A 20,193-nucleotide genomic window follows, 5' to 3' on the forward strand; every position below is an offset into this window, starting at 1 on the left:
ATATATAGTCAAGGTTCCAAAGAAGTAGAATCTTTGTCAACTAAAAAAACTAATGCGAACATGATTTAAAGTGAAAGAGATAATGAAGTAATAAGGGCGGCGGTGGGGCTGCGTCCCCAACACCCCGGCCGCCTGCCCGGCTAGTTTATGCCCCGAAATAATTACACAGACACTGTATTCTTTTAAACACTGCTTGGCCCATTCTCTTCTAGGCTAATTCTCACATATTAATTTAGCCCATTTCTAATCATTTGTGTATGGCACCCCAATGTACACTTACCAGGAAGATTCTAGCCTATGTCCATCCTGGGTCGGAGCTTCATCCTGGGAGCGGGGCATGGCGTCTCTCTCAGGTGTCTGCTCCCGAGAGCAGAGCTGTGGCGTCTGCTCGTGAGAGGAAAGCTGTCGAGACTCTGACCTCACTTCCTCTTCCTCCCAGTGTTCTGTCCTGTTTTCTCCTCCCACCTATCCTCTAACCAATAAAATGGGCCAGGGCAGTGCCTTTATTAGCCAATGACCTTCCTCCATCATTTCCCCTTTTTCGGTTTAAACAAAAAAAAAGGCTTTAACATAGCAAAATTACATATAACAAAACAGTTATCAAGTAAAAGTTACAATAATCTTTATCATAACTAAGGAAAACTATAACTATAACTAACTATTCTTAACTCCATCAAAGACTCCAGAAAGATATATTACCTAAGTAAACAAGAACTAAGAAACTTCAAACTCTAGAAATGACAAAGACATCTCGCTGTCTGGACAGTCACCCAAAGTTCTTTTGTACCGTTGGGGCATCCATCTTCAGCCTTCAGGCCCATAGTATCCAGCAGACATATTCATCAAGCAGGAAATTCCAAAGGCAGTCACTATCTGCTTGTCCTGAAGAATGTCTCGCAGACTCTCTCATGAATCAGGAACCCAGAAAGATCATCTCACATTTAGGCAAGTTCAGTAGTCCTCTCTCTGCGGGTTCTCTGTTAACAGTTTATGCAATAGTCCAGGCAAGAACAGTTTCTTGCACAAATGGCTATCAAACTCCATAAGGATCCTCTTCGATGCCCATCTTCCTCTTGAAGTAGATTGGTGCTGCCAGGAGCAGAGTGTCTCATTGTCATGAAAAGTCCTAAGTTATTAAAATATTTTAAATGCCATATTCTGCAGCCTTTGAGAGATATGAAGAATGCCTATCTGAAATATATCTCTATATGTCTAGAAAATCTAACTAACATGACTACAAGCTTTACTATTATCGATGATTATCCATCAACAACCTATACTTCTTAATTATACAGTACATATTTAAATGAACTACACTATCACAATACCTTAATCAAAATCAGAAACACTTATACATATAACAAAATTGACCTTAAATCTCTATCAATAAAGCAAAATCTATACTAATGTAAATTATTCATATCTATATCATATCCCCCTTTAAATGTAAAAGGACGTTTATAAACCATATTTGGGAACATGGACGCAGTTTTTTCTCTCCAAACTGCTTCCTGCTGAATGGGGGCGTCGTTAATTAGGTCTTTCATGGCATAACCTGTGTGCTAATTTCATCTCAGTTGGCAGTTGAGCAAAGCAATTTTTTGAAGGCGTGCACAGGAACCATTCAGGAGGACGTGGTCCATCATACCAAATCAGAGTAGAAGAAATGAACAGCGTCTCATCCTCTGTGAAAACAAAATAAGAAACTCCTTTCCAAAGTATCATATCCTTAGATCCAAATTCATAATATCTATGTTGGATTAGTTCAGCAGTATTTATAAATAAATATCTTTTAGCATCTGTTTCTCCTTCCTCAGCATTTAAACAATTCAAAGAGAGCATAATAGCATACAGTATCAAAAGTCTCTGTGTATTTTCCATCTTTGTACGCTTTATTTTAACCTCTATTTTGTTTATTTTTACTTTCAACTCTTTGCTTTTTGAGACAGGTTCTCTGTATCTTTGACCTGAAGTAACTCTGTAGACCAGGCTGTCTTTGAACTCTCAGCCTGTCTCTGCCTCCCAGGCATTTGGGATTAAAGGTGTAAACTACTACACCTTGAACTCACAGAGATCTGTTTGTCTCTGCCTTCTAGGCACTGGGATTAAAGGCGTGTGCTACTACACACAACAACTCTCTTCCTTTTTTTGTTTTTTACTTTAAGAACTTCAACTTTTAGTCTGCATATATTTTTAACACACTTTAAACCATTCAGAAATTTTTCTCTGTCTTTGAATCTCTCTTTACTGTATATCTCTCTTTTTCTGACCACATGAATCTTTAATTTACCAAGCGATCTCAGTAGGACTAAAGGCGTGGCTTTGCCAGCTAGATCCAGTCCATTCCTTAGCTTTCCAACCTCATGGCTGAGGTACTGGCTGTAGCCATGTTTACTGCTATAACTCTATGGCATTTCAAGGTCCCTGCCAGCAAGCGAGCTTCAGCAGCCTGTGCTCGCAAACCGCACAAACTGCCTGCATAAAAGAGTCAGAGTTTGTCCTGGCAGGACAGCTCAGAAAGCCGGCATTTTTAAACGGCGCAGCTTTTTTCCTGCTACGGCTGAAAACCGAAAAGCATGCGTTCAGCTTTTCGTCAACAACACCATTTAAGTGTTTCGTGGCAGGACCTCTTAATGAGCTGCAGGCTTTGCAGCTAAAGCTGAGTCAGGAAGCCTCTCTTAGATGAGAGCGCTGGCTTGCCTCTAGCAAGCAGAGTAGAACCGAGAAATTGCTGCTACCAAGAAACCAGGCACAATGCTTTCATTTTGTTCTAGAATTACTTCCCAAGCTGTCTCAGGCTTAATGTGGAAGCAGCTGTCCACGTGGGCGCCATATGAAGTAATAAGGGCGGCGGTGGGGCTGCGTCCCCAACACCCCGGCCGCCTGCCCGGCTAGTTTATGCCCCGAAATAATTACACAGACACTGTATTCTTTTAAATACTGCTTGGCCCATTCTCTTCTAGGCTAATTCTCACATATTAATTTAGCCCATTTCTAATCATTTGAGGCCAATATGGGCTATAGGGCATATTAATATTCCAGGCCAGCCTAAGAACTGCATACTGAGACCCTGCCTCAAAAAATATCCTAATACAAAGAAAAGCAAAAATGTGGGGAGAAAGACATTAAACAGGTTGGTTGTGGGCAAGGGTTTTGATTGAGTCTTTGTGAAATCCCTCTTATAGGAGTACTTAGTTCTCTAAGTAGTTTAGCTACTGCAAGCAGTAGACAGACTTGGGATAAAGGACGGTGAAGTCTTGTTTAGCTCGCTCACTTGTGGGACAATGTGAAAGGAATGCAGAGTATAGAAAATTCCTAAACCATAACGATATGGAGATGATGTTTGGGACAGAATAATAGTTTTTATTTTCACTCTTTATGACTAAGGGAAGATGATGTAATTAAATGATGATAATAGAGATGTTAAATGTTCAAAGAGTGAGAAAGTAAGACAAGTAAGATGGTTGTGAAGATGCAGAGGGAGGGAAGAGCTATACCACGTATACCTTGTAAGCTCAAAGATTGTCAATGAGGAATTGAGCTTCTTTGGAAGAAAGGGCTTTGCCTTGACCCAAGAGCTAGTCCAGCATTGAGAAGGTCAGATTGGAACCAAGGCTGGCAACTGTTGTGTGCACCAACACATCGGGCGTGACCCAACTCTATCGTTGCATCTCACTGACGTTTGTCTCTCTATGAGATTAAAGTGGAAAGTATGAAGCAGCCATGACAATTAGTAAGCAAAGTACTCCCAACGTCTTATACCTCACTGAGTTCTGCAGCAAGCATGGTACGTGCATGGTATCATTGATGTTTCTGCCATCACTAGGACATCTTATCAAAGACGCCACTTTGTCCATGTAAGACAGATTGTTTCTACAACCATTTGCTTCTATGCTTTGTATGTTTTTCCCTCCCAGACTGTACAATACACATGTCCTAAAGTGACTTACGTTCTCCTGAGAGACAATACATGATAAAGTTCTGTGTAAGTGCCGAATGGTGAGCTTGTGTCCCGTGCTGAGACATGGCTCATGGGAAAGGGAAGAGGAGCGCTATGAGACCCACACAGCTTAGAGAATCAGACCTGCATTTCCACATTCTACTGTCTGATTGGGAGAGAAACATCAGCAGTCATGCAATGCATTTTTGCCACTCATTCATGCATCCTGTTCCACCACACACAGCATCGTACTGTGTTCCCACCACACCGCGCTCTCCTCATCCCCTCCACTCTCCCTTTCGTGCATCTTTCCCAATAAAGACTGCCCTTGACCAGCACCAGAAATAAATCTGATTTCTCTAATGTAGGAGGTAATTGGATTTTTTTACTTATTGAATGCATCCCTTTAATGATTGTCCCAGTAACTGCCAATTTAGCTGTAAGTGACCTCTCATCGATCAGGTTATATGTCTTAAAATAAAGAGCAGGAACTGGGGTGAAAAAGACCAGCTGTGTGACATCTAATTTTTTCTGAGCCCCCATATTATCATTTTACTGAGAAAATGCTTTGTCTTTGGATGTGGTTTTTGTAAAACAAGCTGTACAATAATTGGCTATCTAGCTGCAGATGACTGCTCTCTAGGAAATATGATAAGTATTTCTCAGAAATTGCTCTGGAGCAAAAAAAAATGAAAATTGAATAAAACACAGCCAGTAATCATTTCATTACACAAAAATTTCTATTATCATATATATTCTTCCAAGAACAGAAGACATATGAATGAAACAAAGTAATGAAATATTTTTCTTTAATCTGGTCAAACATGAAATAAAACATTGATGTTTTATAAATACTCAACACAAGTCTTGTTCTCCAAAACAGTGATGAAGGGATATGGCTGAAATTGTCATTGCAGCTCTTTCTTAAGGAAGTTCTCATTTGAGATTGTGTGTCTGATATAGGGGATTTAAATTCCTTTATTTTGCCTACTTTTTGTGACAACACAATTCTTCCGTTGCATACTTTTTATCTGTCTTTACCCTTTGATCATGTCAATAAATACCTTGAATCTTTTTTTGAAGGAAATAATCTTGGTCATCATTATTAGTGAAAAAATAAAAATTTGTATTTGTGAAGGGTCAGAACAAAACCAAGCAGATGATAAAATATTCAGGGTATTAGCTCTCTTTCAAGAGCAGCAAGGACCTGAAAGATGGGTTGGTGGTTAAGAGCGCTGTGGCTGTTCTTCCAGATATCCCCAACACTGGTGTTGAGTGGCTCACAAGTGCCTGTAACTTTCACTTTAGTGAATCTGTTGCCTTTTTGTCCTCTGTGACACACAGACACCTACACACACACACACACACACACACACACACACACCTGCAAGCCTGCACATACCTGCACACCTGGACAAACACTGCACACATGCACACTCAGCTGTATACATGCTGCACACACATAAAAACGCAAATAAAGTAAACAGATAGCACAGGAGTATTTCTTAGTGGGTAATTCAACTTCTCCTTTACACAATGCATTATTCTTCATTCCATATCGAATCTCTTAATTTTGAATCTACATTGTGTGTACTGTCTAGGAATATGTACCTTTGACACAGGCTGAAGTCATCTGAGAGGATGGAATCTCAATTGAGAAGATGCCTGCATAAGATGGCACTGTAGACAAGACTGTAGGATTTTTTTCTTAATTAGTGATTGGTGGGGGAGGGCCCAGCTTATTTTGGACATTGCCATCCCTGGGCTGGCGGTCCTGGTTCTATAAAAAATCAGACTGAGCAAACCATGTGGAGCAAGCCAATGAGCAGCACCCCTCTGTTGCCTCTGCATCAGCTCCTGCCTCCAGATTCCTGCTCTGCTTGAGTTCCTGTCTTGACTTCCTTTGATGATGAGCAGTGATATGGAAGAGTAAGCCAAACAAATCCTTCCCTCCTAAAGCTGCTTTTGTCATGATGTTTCATCACAGCAGGGGTAATCTTGACTAAGACACTGTGTGTTTGAATTTCAGCATTATCAGCTAAAATCAAAACTAGTAGAATGATGTCTGTCTGATGGAAAATAAAATTTCTGGAAAAAGAAGAGGTTTCATATCCATATGTATGTGTGCATATAAAACCATATTTTCCTTTCCAGGAAAAGCATTATCCACACCTATAGGCTTTTTAAATGTTCATATAGTGCGCTATTAATGCCACATTGAACATTTGCAGAAAGCGTTAATATGGCTAATGAGCAATTAACTTTGTCAATGGACCTTTAAAAATAAACACGTTTTGCCAGGTTATGGTGGTTCATGCCTTTAATCCCAGTACTTGGTAGGTGGAGGCAGGTGGATCTCTGTGAGTTCAAGACCAGCCTGGTCTACAAAAGCTAACTCAACGATAGCTAGAGCTGTTACACAGAAAAACTCTGCCTCAAAAAAATAAATAAATAAATAAATAAAACAAATAAATAAAACCCATGTATTTACTAATTCATTTTGTCTTTTTTTGTATAAGCATTTTGAACTGCTCTGTGGTGATTGTTAGACATTAGAAAGGACGCAAAGATAAATACTGTGAGGGATATTGAAGGCTGATAGAAAGAAAGGAGAAGTGTGAAAATGGGAACCGAAATGTGGTGTGGTGTGAGAAGGTAAGTCAGCGAGTGTGAGCCCTCTGCACTAGCGCCATCGCTGGGGGCTGCATGAGGCAGCACAGCTGTGCCTGGGCCTCAGCAGAGGGGGCAGAAAGAGGAAGGATGCTTGGGGAAGAAGCAGAGTTGTAGGTGGGAGGGCGCTGACTCATGAGAATACACACCTTGTAATCTGAGGGAAGTGCCGTCCCAGATTTATGGCAGGGAAGGCATGTCCTTTCGCTCATCTCTTATTTATTTACTACTTCAGGGGTGAGTGTGAGTAGGAAAAGCCACAGGCAGCGGAATGGAAAAGGAAGAGAAAAAAATTGAATTAGGTTTTAGGCAAAATAATTTGGATTTGGGATTTCAAGGTTCTGTTTTTACTCATGATTTAGACACACTAAGGAGACATTACTAATCAAAGGTATCATCCTATTAAAGGTGGTATTCAAGTGAGAAGGGAGGGGGCCATGTGATTGAAGAGCACTGTATACCTGTGTAAAATGCAGACAGATAGTATTTGCTAATTGTTTTAATGAAACATAGTTCAACTGAAAGAACCCTGCATAATCTTAATTAACATTTACAAACCAGCATCAGTACGTCACACGCTGAGTAACTGCAAACACACGCATCCAGCATGGAAGGTCAAATGCACTCTTATGTTTCTGAGTTGAATGAAGCATATGCCTCTCATTTGTATCTTCTCGTGTGCTCTGATGTTAAATATGTGCATATTCTGTTCTCAGTAGATTTAAATTTTATGCTTGCATTGAAATCTGAATTTGAGATTTCCTTAAGTGCTGAGCCAGCTCCTCCCTTTTCCAGGTCACCGATATGATGCTCCAGGACAAGCCCTACCCTGATTGGGGGAAATCGGCGAGAGCCTTCTGGAAGAAAGGCAACGTCAGGATCATCCTATTCTGGTAGGAAATTGCCTCAGTTATTTATTTGTTTCTGTATTATTTATTTTGCCCCACTCACTAAAGCACTTGAGTTGGGTGTGCTTTTCATTAACTGTACAGAATTCTATTAGGAAGGCTCTGGGACCACACTTAAGTCATTATCCTCTCTTACAGATTTATTGAGTTTATTCTTCATGAGCTCATTTGTAAAAAAACATCATAGACAGCTTATACTGGTTTTTTGAAAACCTATTCTCTTTATATGGATACCTTGCTCAGCCTAGATATAGTAAGGAGGGCCTTGGACTTTCCTCAAAAGAATGTGCCTTACCCTCTCTGAGGAGTGAATGGGGGGTGGGTGGAAAGAATGGGAGGGAGGGAGTGGGAACTGGCCTTCATTTTGATTTGACTATGCTTTGGCTGCTGCATTTGTGGATAGGTATTGTTTAAATTTGGTTTTGTAATGGAATATCTTGTTTTCTCCATGGATGGTGATTGAAAGCTTTGCTGAGTATAGTAGTCTTGGCTTTCATCTGTGCTCTCTTAGTGTCTGCATCACATCTGTCCAGGTCCTGGCTTTCATGGTTTCCATTGAGAAGTCAGGTGTAATTCTGATAGTACTATCTTTATATGTTCTTTTGCAGCTCTTAATATTCTTTCTTTATTCTGTATGTTTTGTATTATGATTGTTATGATGCAACAATGTTTTTTTTTTCTTATCCACTCTATTTGGTGTTCTTTAAGCTTATTGTACCTTCATTGGGATATTCTTCTTTAGGTTGGGAAAGTTTTCTTCAATGATTTTGTTGAATATATTTTCTGTGTCTTTGAGTTGAAATTCTTCTCCTCCTTCTATCCCTATTATTCTTAAATTTGGTCTTTTCATAATATCCCAGATTTCCTGGATGTTTTGTGTTAAGAATTTGTTGGATTTAATGTTTTCTTTGACCAGTTAATCTGTTTTCTCTATAGTATCTTCAACCCCTGAGATTCTCTCTTCCATTTCCTGTATTCTGTTTGCATGCCTCTATAGTTCCTGTTCATTTACCCAGATTTTCCATAACCAAAATTCCCTTGGTTTATGTTTTCTTTATTGCCTCTATTTCAGACTTCAAGTCTTGAACTGTTTGCTTCACTTGTTTGATTGTTTTTTCTTGATTGGTTTTAATGAGTTTCTTTGGGAGATTTATTAATTTCTTCCAATTTCTGTTTGTGTTTTCCTCCATTTCTTTAGGGGAGTTTTTCATTTCCTCTTTAAATATCTTCATAAAGTCACATTTAAAATTGTTTTCTTTTGCTTTTTCTGGGTTAGGATGATCAAGTCTGCCTGTTGTATGACCACTAAGTTCTGGTGTTACCATGTTGCTTTTTATGTTGTTGGATGAATTCTTGCATTGGCACCTATACCCATCTCTTCCTTCACTTGATACCAGTAGTGTCTTTGCATCTTAGTCCAATCCTTGTGATGGTTGTCTGTATATTGGGAACTGTTTCTGGGTCTTCTCTGTACTGTAACTGTGTCTCAGGGGTTTTGGAGCAGCCTACCTGCAGGAGCTCTCCTGCTGGTTAGCTAGACAAGCCAAGGCAGGCAGGGGAGGGGCCCAGGGTTTTACCCCAGTATGGAGGGCCTGGGGAGTAGATTGTCGCACCAGGTAGCTGGTCTCTCACCCCTTGGTCCTCACTGTGTAGTGCCAGGCTGTTCTTCAGTGTTCCACTGAGGTTGCAGAGGGTTAGTAGGGTTTGGGAGCAGGGTGGGACTTGTAGCTTGCAGGGTCTGATGGTCAGGCTGAGGTTCATGGACAGCTTACCTGCAGGGAATTCTCCTCGTGGCTGGCTAGAGAAGCCGAGGCAGGTGGAGGAGCTAGATGTTAGTTTCATTTTACTTTTTAAAAATATGCTTGACAGAAATACATCTTCACATTGGACAGTGCTACAAAATGCTACAAAAATAATGGTAATTATGTACTGGGAAAAAATAAACACTCCATGTAATTCTTTGCAATGTAGCACTGTTTTTAAGTATTGCTAGTGATATGTGGGATTTGGACTCAATTCTCAGCAAGTAAACAAGTGGGTTTATTAATAAATAAGAAGAATATGAGTCTGTAGCTGCTTGTTCACACTGTGACTCCATGAGTCAAGCATGGCTTGTGTTTATGGTGCTTTTTATGTAAGCTCCTTATATAACTTGTTTGAGTATTATATAACAATGTAGCAAACACTTACTGAGGGTGTTCAGCCCCCATGCAGCACCATGGACTGACTTGGTAGTCTGTGCAGTTGCTCATTTAATCCTGATAACCTTGAATAGTGGGTGTAGTTGCCACAGGTGGTCTCAAGGCCATTAGTCATTATAAATGACCATGCCTAAGAGAACTGATGTGCTTCTTTTCAAGTAATCATCTTCTTCAGCTATTTTACTACATAAGAATTTGAGATTATGGGGATCTTTCTACATCATATAATTCTCTACAGTAGTTTGAAGAGTTATAGTTTGAAAGGAGACAGACTCTAATATCAAAGATGTTAGTATACTGCCTCTCTTAAAACAATCTTCATTTACTATGTATATACAGAGTGCACTGATTTCAGTGATTTCACCAGGGTCAGATATCAGGGCCAAGTGTTTCAGAGTTCCCCTGCATATAGAGATCTGAAGTCCCTGTTATTCTTGTCATTATCTATTCTTTCTTTGTATTATTTTGGTTTGGTTTCATGTGTGAGTGCATGGGTGAGGGGAGCATAGGCATGTGAGTGTTGTGTGTACATATGTGTGCTTCTGGAGGCTCGAGGTAATACTGGGGACTTTAGTCAATAGTTCTTCATCTACTCCTTTTTAAGAATTCTTTTATTTGAAAATCTTATTTGTATGCATAATGTTTTGATGGAATCTATCCTCCAGTCTGTCCCCCAAAAGCACCCTGAACCCTTTCTCTTCCAATTGTATTCTTCCATACAGGAAACTTTACTGAACCCACAGCTTGACAGTTTAGCTGGTCAGCAAATCCTAGGGCTCTTGCCTCCCCATAGCTGGAACTACAGACATGCATCTTTATGTCCTGCTTTTATGTAGGTGCTGCATATTGAACTCAGATGTTTTTGTTTGTGCAGCAAACACTTTACATCTCAACCACCTCCTTAGCCCCACCAGAGGTATTTGTAATTACAATTCTTTCAGAGGAATGCATATCTGATTCTTCCTAAATCCTTCCTAAATCATCTTAATATCATTTTCTTTGAAAGTTTTTGCTCAAATCTATATACTGTCTATCTCTTTTATATAAAGACTTCATTTTAGTATAAGTGATGACACACTTCCAATGAATTAATCAAATGCATAGTTAATTGATTTAAAGTAATAATTTAGTTATAGTTATTACCTAAAATACAATCTTATATGTAGACCAAATTAAAATTTAAACTTATTTATTGTTCATATAAATTATTAATATGTAGTATATTTGAGTGTGGTCTTTCCGTGTAATTCAAAAGTTGTAATTCCAACCACCAAATATCAAACAATGGGAGAAACATTCCACTTTAAGATACTTTTCTATTTTATACATTTTGGTGTGGTTAGATTATCTTAACCATAGTATCTTGTTTTTTTTTTAAGCAAAATCTAATGCAAAGAAATGAACATGGAAATCATATGGGAAGCAAAGAAATTTTCTTTTGTGTTCATACAAGTCATGAAAAGGAACTGAGCTAGAATAAAGGGCATTTGGTTTTCTTCTTAGCCTTAGGAGATAAAATAGGAAAAAAAATTGATATTTGAGAAACTTGTCATCTCAATAATAAAAGAGAGCATTTGCATGCTTTGTATCATCCACTCAGAAAAAGATGTTTCCTTTTGATTTTGCTCTAGTTATTTAAAGAATTGGTTTAAGCTCTATGTAGGAGCAGGAGGTCTAGTAAGGAAACTGTTGTGAGTTTCAGTGTGGTCATGCAAGGCAGAATGAACAGCACAAGCCTATAAAATGTGCAGATATTCTACTTTCTTAACTCACAAATCCCACTGGAATGTCATCACTTGCCCTTGTCTGGCTGTCTGCTTCCTTGCCTCAGTGACAAGTGGACTTCCCTGTGAAGGTGATGGTTTCATTTCTACCAGCAAAGACAAGGCAGCTGCAGCACTGGGCTCTCACATCAGGGAAAATACTAAATCATGACTGTGTTTGGAAATACTAGATGCAAAGGGGAATATTCGCAGATGGCTTCCAAAGCCACTCCCTAGACCATTTCATAACATAAAAGAAAAAAGATCTAAGGATGAAAATGTCTTTTTCACTTCCAATTTTATTCAAGGGCCTACCAGCTGCCATTTTCACTGTCATGTCTGAAGTAAAAGAGCAGACAACAAAAGGAAAATGATGTTCATGGTGTCATCTGTGTCTTTATTTTCCAGAGGCACAGTTGGTTTGGCCTTGAGAAGCATCTTTGCATTCTGTTTTCCATACTGACAGCTTATTTGTTTTTACCAAGGAGAATACATTGCATTTGATTAGGGGAGAGACTGATAGAAGGAATTGGGGGATGGGTTGTCCATTCTGCCCCTTCTAAGTCACATTAGTTGCTCTGAACAATGATATTGTAACTCAGAGTGGTACATGTCACTTCTAAGTAGATGCATTTAGTTTCTAATGAGAAGTGAGTCACCTTTGAAGTGTGTCTTGCTGAGAGGATGTAGGATGAACCAAGCATCTTGAACAACACAGTGGACATGTGGTGTAAACACGTGCCAAGACACTGGGGTTGGGCACTGTTGAATGCAGCAACAAGAACTAGTCCAAGCTGTTGTATGCAAAAACATAGCCTTAGAAATGTCCCCAAAATGCTGTAGCTAAAAGTTGGTATTTGTGTCTTATGGCTTAGACAGGGAGTGACAAGGAAATCACTGACACAGATTGTAACAGAGATGATAGTACAAATGAGATAGTGGCAAAGCATTTGGTTAAGACTGTGCTGTGGGAGAAGGTAGGTTAGAAAGGAAAAGTGAGGAGAGAGAGCCTGTGTGTGATGTGAAAGGTTCTTCTATATATGTGTTGCTTTCATTGGCTAAGGAATAGAGAATCTGTCTTTTTGTAGTCCCAGTCCAGTTAAAGACTAAAGTTGGCAGTGTGGTCCTCTCCTTCTCTAAACCCAAGAAAGCTTATTAAAGTAAAATCCATAATCTCTGTCCCGTGTCATAAGAGCAACCTGATATGGACCAGAAGTAAAACAAATAATAAAGGACTACTTTATTGCCATTAATCTCATAATCCTTTGGTTTCACTTTGACTCTTTAATAGCTTTTCTTAAGGTATAAAATACTCACTTTATTGTTTCTAATGAACTTTTTTTTTTTTTTGTTCTCTCTTTTATAGATGTTCTGTTATCCAGGGCAGTATGGTGTCTTACAATAGACATTAGGTTCTTTAACTGCTCTGGGAAGGAGTTTCCTCTACAATGGAAGGGAACGACTGTACTGGATTTTGACATAGGGGCCTACAAGAGGCCTCTCAAGGAGTTTCCTTCTGGCAAACAATTACCTTCCAATGCCTGCCTTTGCCCCACCTTCTACATAATCCAGAAGGGTGGGGTGTTCTGAATAAATTATGCGTAGGAAAAAAAACTTTGTTTCTAGATGTGCTTACATTACCTTCTTTTTTTTATTTAAATTTATTTATTTATTAAGGATTTCTGCCTCGTCCCCACAACCGCTTCCCATTTCCCTCACCCTCCCCCGATCAAGTCCCCCTCCCTCATCTGCTCAAAGAGCAATCAGGGTTCCCTGACCTGTGGGAAGCCCAAGGACTGCCCACCTCTATCCAGGTCTCGTAAGGTGAGCATCCAAACTGCCTAGGCTCCCACAAAGCCAGTACGTGCAGTAGGGTGGCATTGTTTGGCACAATTGAAACACTTGACATTTCAGTTTTTTTTTAATCAAACCTCTGGAAATCACCTCTTTTATCCAAGTATCATCATGTTCATGAGATGCTATGAGATGCTATATTAATTGTATCTTGGATACATTCCTCCAAAGGTGCTGACCTTGCTTTTAATGGACTTTGGATTGAGAATTAGGATTTTCAAAAGCCAGAGAGTCAAATATTATTTGTCTAGCTTCTGAATTTGATAACATTTTGTTTACTGCTCAAGTCCATCTTTGTATGAAATGAATGAAGGCTTTTTGGGGGCCCTATATGACTTTAGTAAATGATTCAATCTTCTTTCTTCCTTCTTATCTCCTCCCTCAAGAATTTAATCTTGGGAGATTTCCATACTTCTAGCTTACTCCATTGTTCAATAGTCTTTGCCTCTTCTCTGAGCCAGGTACTCTACTGTAATTTTGGGCCAGGTTCTAAAACAGCTTTAACCAAGTCTATCCAGTCTTTAGAAATAATTTTATTACAAACTGACCATGAGTTTAACATTGCTTCACACAAAAGGTCAGTGCATGCCATATGAGACTATTGCTTCCTTGAATCTCTTTAAATATAAGATTGGCACAGGAATCCATTCAGTTCTTACAGAGCCTCTATCATTTGGCAATTGCTGTAAGGTTACTGATTATGTTAAAAGTTGTTGTTTGAAAACCTTAAGATATTCCTCCCTATTCTTAAAATGCAATGCTGAAAAAGGTTCTCCATTAAATTCGTCTCTCTGTATTTGAATATCCCTATGATCTGTTTTATTAAGTTTTTCTAAAACTTGTATCTTAGCACTCAGATTAGCCAACATTTTAGTGATAAAATAAAAATGATAACTCCCATATAAATTAATTATCCTCTCATTTAATCATTCTATTTTCAAACTGTCTAGCATATTATCATACAAATACCCAAATTCCTCCATTGTAATGTTTTTTCCTCATTTTTTAATGTGGGGCAAAAAGCTTTCTTTTTAAAATGGTTTCTCCCTTTAAGAATTTCCAATTATCTTACCAAATCTGCTGAGGATGATGATGATGAAGATGCGAGATTTATTGCTGCTGTGTAGAACAGTAAAATCCTGACTAGATTCCAAGACAGCTACCTAGATTGGCAGCAGTCTGAGAAGGGGATGCAGGGAGAGCCTTCCAGTATTAAAGAAAGAAAACCCTAACTGGTAGGACAGTGACTCTGGCCATGTGTAGCTCCAGTCTATGCTAGTGGTTTCAGAGCCACAGACAAACAGTTTTTTTTGTTAATTCATACCCCAAATGTTAGACACCAGATGTAGCATGAATAATAAAAACCCAGGGACAGATATTGGGGTTCAACCTGAAGATCAGATAAACAAAGAAGCAAACCACTAGAGAGACCTTTTACCTCTACCAAATCTTCAGCCTGGAGGGGTGAGTTCCTGTCTTCCAAAATACTCAGACTCCACACTACATTGAGTTCCTTCTTTATATTCCTCAATCTGCACAACCATATTGCTCCTGTCTCCACCTCCCTGTGCTGAAATTAAAGGTCTATGACTCTCAAACACTGGAAATAAAGGTGTGAGTCGCTACCATCTGGATCTGTTTCTGGATTGTTCTTGTGTAGCCCAAGGTAGCCTTGAACTCACAGAGATCTATCTGCCTCTGTGTCTGGCATCCTGGGATTAAAGGTGTGTGCCACCAATCCCTGGCCTCTAGTGGCTTAGCTTTGCATTCTGATCTTCAGGCAAGATTTATTCATTAAAATACATATAAATATCACTACATAGCAAATCAACTATTATTGATTTTTAATTCATGCTATTAATGTGATAACAAAAATAAAATATTTTGGTCGGGCAGTGGTGGTGCATGCCTTTAATCCCAGCACTCGGGAGGCAGAGGCAGGTTAATCCCTGTGAGTTTGTGGTCAGCCTGGTCTACAAGAGCTAGGTCCAGGACAGGCTTAAACGCTATAGAGAAACCCTTTCTCAAAAAAACAAAAACAAAAACAAAATGTAATATAATATAATAAAATAAAATCATTGGCTTTGGTGTGATGGTCCCTGTCATTCCAGCACTCGGAACATGGAAAGCTGGAGGACCCAGGTTATCTTCTGCTCCGTAGCAGAAAGGAGCCCAGCCTGTTCTAAAAGAGATCCTGACTCAAAAGAGCAGGGATATAGTAAACAAATAACAAATAAAGTGAAGAAAAATGCCCAAGAATCATGAAAGGGCCAGAGAGGAAGACGTGTTACTAGCATCCTTGCAGACATAATATCATGACCTATATGATTACAATAGGTTTCTCTTTACTTTTTTACAAAAGCACACATTTTGTTACTCTGTGATACCTCTTTGAATATCATAATATCATTTCTCTTGCGAGGCAAAGATGGAGGCAAGCGAATAATTTTGCTTTAATTTTTACTGAGGTCAAAATATTGACCATTAGCTAATAACCACATAAAATAAACTTCATATTCATATTTAATAATTTCCTAAAATAGTGTGAACTTCTAATGCCCAGTGAACCTGTATGATGAAGTCCTGTGTTACTCATTAATAAAAATTGTTTTTCAAAGACTAGGTACCAATCTATTAGTAATAATATAGAAATAATTCAACATTGAATAAGAAAAAAACATAGTACTTTCAAATTTTTATCAAACCTGATGAACCTTGATATTTATTTTTAAAACACTCATTTATTCATGAGTGTGCATGTGCGTGTGTGTGCGCATGTGTGTGTGCGTGTGTATACAAGCTATACTGTGTGCAAAAGTCATATGACAATTTATAGATTTGGTTCTCTCTTTCCATCTTTATGTGTGTGGGTGTCTGATATCAAACTCATGTTAGTAGGCTTGGTGATCAGCACTTTTACCCATAGAAATAACTAGCCAGTTTCTATGACAACATTTTTTTAAATTTATTTATTTATTAAAGATTTCTGTCTCTTCCCCGCCACTGCCTCCCATTTCCCTCCCCCTTCCCCAACTAAGTCCCCCCCCCCCAGCCCGAAAAGCAATCAGGGTTCCCTGTCCTGTGGGAAGTCCAAGGAACCCCCACCTCCATCCAGGTCTAGTAAGTTGAGCATCCAAACTGCCTAGGCTCCTACAAAGCCAGTGCGTTGCAGTAGGATCAGAAACCCATTGCCATTGTTCTTGAGTTCTCAGTAGTCCTCATTGTCTGCTATGTTCAGAGAGTCCGGTTTTATCCCAGGCTTTTCCAGACCCAGACCAGCTGGCCTTGGTGAGTTTCCAGTAGAACATCCCCATTGTCTCAGTGTGGGGGTGTACCCCTTGCGGTCCTGAGTTCTTTGCTCGTGCTCTCTCTGAAAAAATATTTCATATTTTGTATGTTATGGTAGAGTGAGTATCATTATTTAATACACCGTGTACTTCTTTCTTTTTTCTTTAATTAAATATCTATCTCTGGTTGAAAACTGTCTTTGTAATTGAGTAGAAACAAACCATTTTTTTTTCAAACTAAAATGCCTGCACCTAGTAAATCATTCTCCTTAACAATAAATTAGCAGGTACCATGGTAAAGATGGCTACTTATTGGTATTCAAAATAGAAATACCCAAAGCTAATGCTCCAGCTGATTTTTTTTTTTGTTAGACATAAGCTCCTTACTTCTTGACTAAAAGGTAACTGAGGGGTTGGGAAGACGGCTCAGTTGGTAATGTGCTCACTGCACAAACAAGAGGACCCGAGTCCTAGAACCTATGTCACAAAAGTAATACGCACGTGTAATCTCAGGCTGACGAGGTAGAGATAGGCAGAGCTCTGGGGCTTTCTGGCCAGCTGGCCTTGCCTGCTTGGAATGCTCCTGGCTAATGTGAGAGATCATGTCTAAAAATAAAATGACTAAAATAAAGTGTAAACAGCACATGAAGAATGACACCTGAGGTTGTCCTCTGGCCTCTACATATATGCGCACACATTTGTACATGCAGACACATGGGCATCTGTACACATGCACGTATTTTTATACACATACATTACATTTATACACACATATATACACACATACACACGTGTATTCACATAGTGCCCACACAGGTACACATACATACACAGGTACATATTAATTTGTATACACATGCATTCACATAGATCCAGACATTTGTTCACATACATGTACACTTATATACATACATACATTTTCACACACAGAAGCACACATATATGCATGCACACAATTACACACATAGATGGATACATTTACGCATGCAAGCATACACACATTTGGACAAACAGACACACATGGAAACCTATTGATATCTAATTACTTTGTTAGCATATGATATGAATCATTCACTTTGAAAAATGACCTATATTCTTGCCAGATAAATTTAACTCTTGGGGAATCATTTATGACTGCATAGCAACCCAACTCATGACTTTGTAAGTTTAATATTCCTGAATTAAAATTAGCCAAGTTTTAAATAATCTACTTAAAAACAACTACTTATTAAATACTGAGTACAATGTAACATAGTTATTAGAAACAGAGCCTTTTAAGCCACTGGCCTGGCTTCATTGTTTATTATTATTGTTAATTATGTGTTAATTAGAATTTTGTTATAAGGCCTATTGTTTCCTGCAGCAGATGCTGGCTGTGGTTATGAGAATATAACTTTGAAAGACAAAATCAGGATAATGTCATTTCAGTCCAGTGAAGAAGGCAGGGAGAAGAAAAGAGGGAGAATGAACTGGGATGTGGGCACTGTCAGGGCACAAGGGTGATGTGCTAGGTGAGCTGGAATTGGTTTTGTAAAGAAGTAGACCTGAAGTGTCATCTCTGAATAAGAAGGAGCCATGTCGGGGAGGAATTGGTGGTTGCTTAAGTGTTGGGGATTAGAAAGAGGAGAAGTCGATGGTAGCTTTGAGTGTACAGAGATGAGCCCCAGCTCAGTGGACGATGATGGACAGCTGTTTCCTGCTATAGGAGCTACCACCGAAGAAGCAAAGTCTCAAGTGGGGCACAGTGAGCCCAGTCATGGAGAACAGAGACACTCAATAGTCAGTCATGTGGGTATGGATCTTGGGAGTAAGTTCTATGACAGTAGTGTATGAAAAATATATTTTATTTTATACTTGCAGTTTGTATAGGTGGCAGCTGCATGCAGATGGTGTGTGGAGAAATGTAATAGAGCATAAGAAAAACATACATCAGGTTACAAACCTGGAGAGATGACGAGTCTCCAAATGAGAGAGAGTGCTCGTAACGGAGATGGGAGGGGCGGGAGAGTGCGCAGAAAGAAAGAAACCCTAAGGAAATTGTGTCAAATGCCAAGAGTGTTTATCATGGCATGCTATAGCATCCACAGCCAAATGCCAGCAATGGGTGACATAAGTCCCAGCATTGAGCTCTCATGGTCTTAAACACTGAGGAAAATGACCTTGGCCAAAATGGTTCTCTAGAATGAAGCTGTTTGAAGCCAAGCTTGTTCTAAGTTAATCTGTGACTAGCAGAGTAGGAATTGAGAAGTATGAGGACAGTTGAAACATGAAAAAGAAGGTCAGAAGGACATACACATTGCAGCTTATTACTCTATAGAAGTAGCTTGTTTCGTCTACAGCAACACATTTTTATGCGAGAGAATAAGCTCATGTCGCTACATAGGCATCATATTAAACCATCTTTAAATTGGTTAGCAAACATTTACTATTTGTTTAATTGTTTTCACTTAGTGGGAAGATAAAGAACAAATACTTCACAATATTATCAGTTAAAATACCACTAGGTGTTTTTAAAATGTACTAAAATCAAACATGGTGATTACATTTTATACACATTTCTACCTTATCCCACTATTTGGAAGCAGGACTGTTGTCCTTGCTGTGTCCCAGGACTTAATATGGTGTCCGACAGACAGCAAACATTCCATGTCTTCTGGAGAGTTCTGTTCTATGGTCAGGGATTCCCAAAGTGCCATGCTCTGTGATATCTATAAAGCCAAGTCAGACGGAGGATATAGCTGAAAACCATAAAAAACAAATTTTAAATAATTTAATCTGCAACACCCAACTGTAAAGGTCATTTAAACACTGAAGGGTGTATACCTATGACAACATCTCCACCGTCCCTGACCATGAACATTTGGGTCATATAGATCTTTATGTCTTAAAGGTAAGTGGAGTTTAACAGAACAAACAAACAGACAGACAAGCTCATCCTGCATCACTTAAATAGTAACCCCTAGTGTAGCCCATCCTTCCATTCACTGAAAGGCAGACTAGCATCAGGAATAGCCCTTGGAGTTGTACATATTTGAAAGAAAATGCCTGTTAGTGAAGATCCTTAAGGACCCAAATGTTCAGGGTCAGTGGTGAGGAGAGGAGTGTTGTAACATTACATGTAGACACGTGCAGGAATGTCTTGAGAAGTTTCTCTTGAGCTAGAGGGCCAGGAAACTAGTTCATTGGATAAAGGCACCTGGTCCCTAACCAGATGGCCTGACTTCGAACCCTGGGACCCAAACAGTGGAATGAGAGCACCTACTCCCACAAATAGACCTGTGACCTCCATACATAAGCAGATCCATATACAACATCATGCACACACACACACGTGTGTGTGTGTGTGTGTGTGTGTGTGTGCACATGAGAAATAAATGCCTTTTAAAAACTCCTCCTTGAAGAAAGATGTTTGGTTTTGTGGACTATGACCAAGCTTTCTGCTTGAATTAAGATTTTCTACTTAGAGAATAACTATCTAAACATAGTTGTCAATCATTGTTAGAACTGTCTGAATCATAACTGGCTAGCATTTTATAGACCCAATAAACAATAAAGCTCTGATGTCTGTGA

The 20,193-nt window shown here is 39.2% G+C and overlaps 1 protein-coding gene across 2 annotated transcripts in view; it reads left to right on the forward strand.

Moving 5' to 3' along the window:
• The window catches only part of Tmem117 (transmembrane protein 117), a 425,555-nt gene that overhangs the window by 275,092 nt on the left and 130,270 nt on the right, over window positions 1–20,193 (forward strand). For both annotated transcript variants that reach the window (XM_041642710.1, XM_041642711.1), the window contains one exon: window positions 7,406–7,503. In XM_041642710.1, coding sequence (XP_041498644.1) covers window positions 7,406–7,503 — 98 coding nt within the window. The remainder of the gene's footprint in view (window positions 1–7,405; window positions 7,504–20,193) is intronic.

This window comes from Microtus oregoni, unplaced genomic scaffold, assembly GCF_018167655.1.
Source record: "Microtus oregoni isolate MIOR12 unplaced genomic scaffold, Mior012 000077F_ref0000221, whole genome shotgun sequence".
NCBI lineage: Eukaryota > Metazoa > Chordata > Mammalia > Rodentia > Cricetidae > Microtus > Microtus oregoni.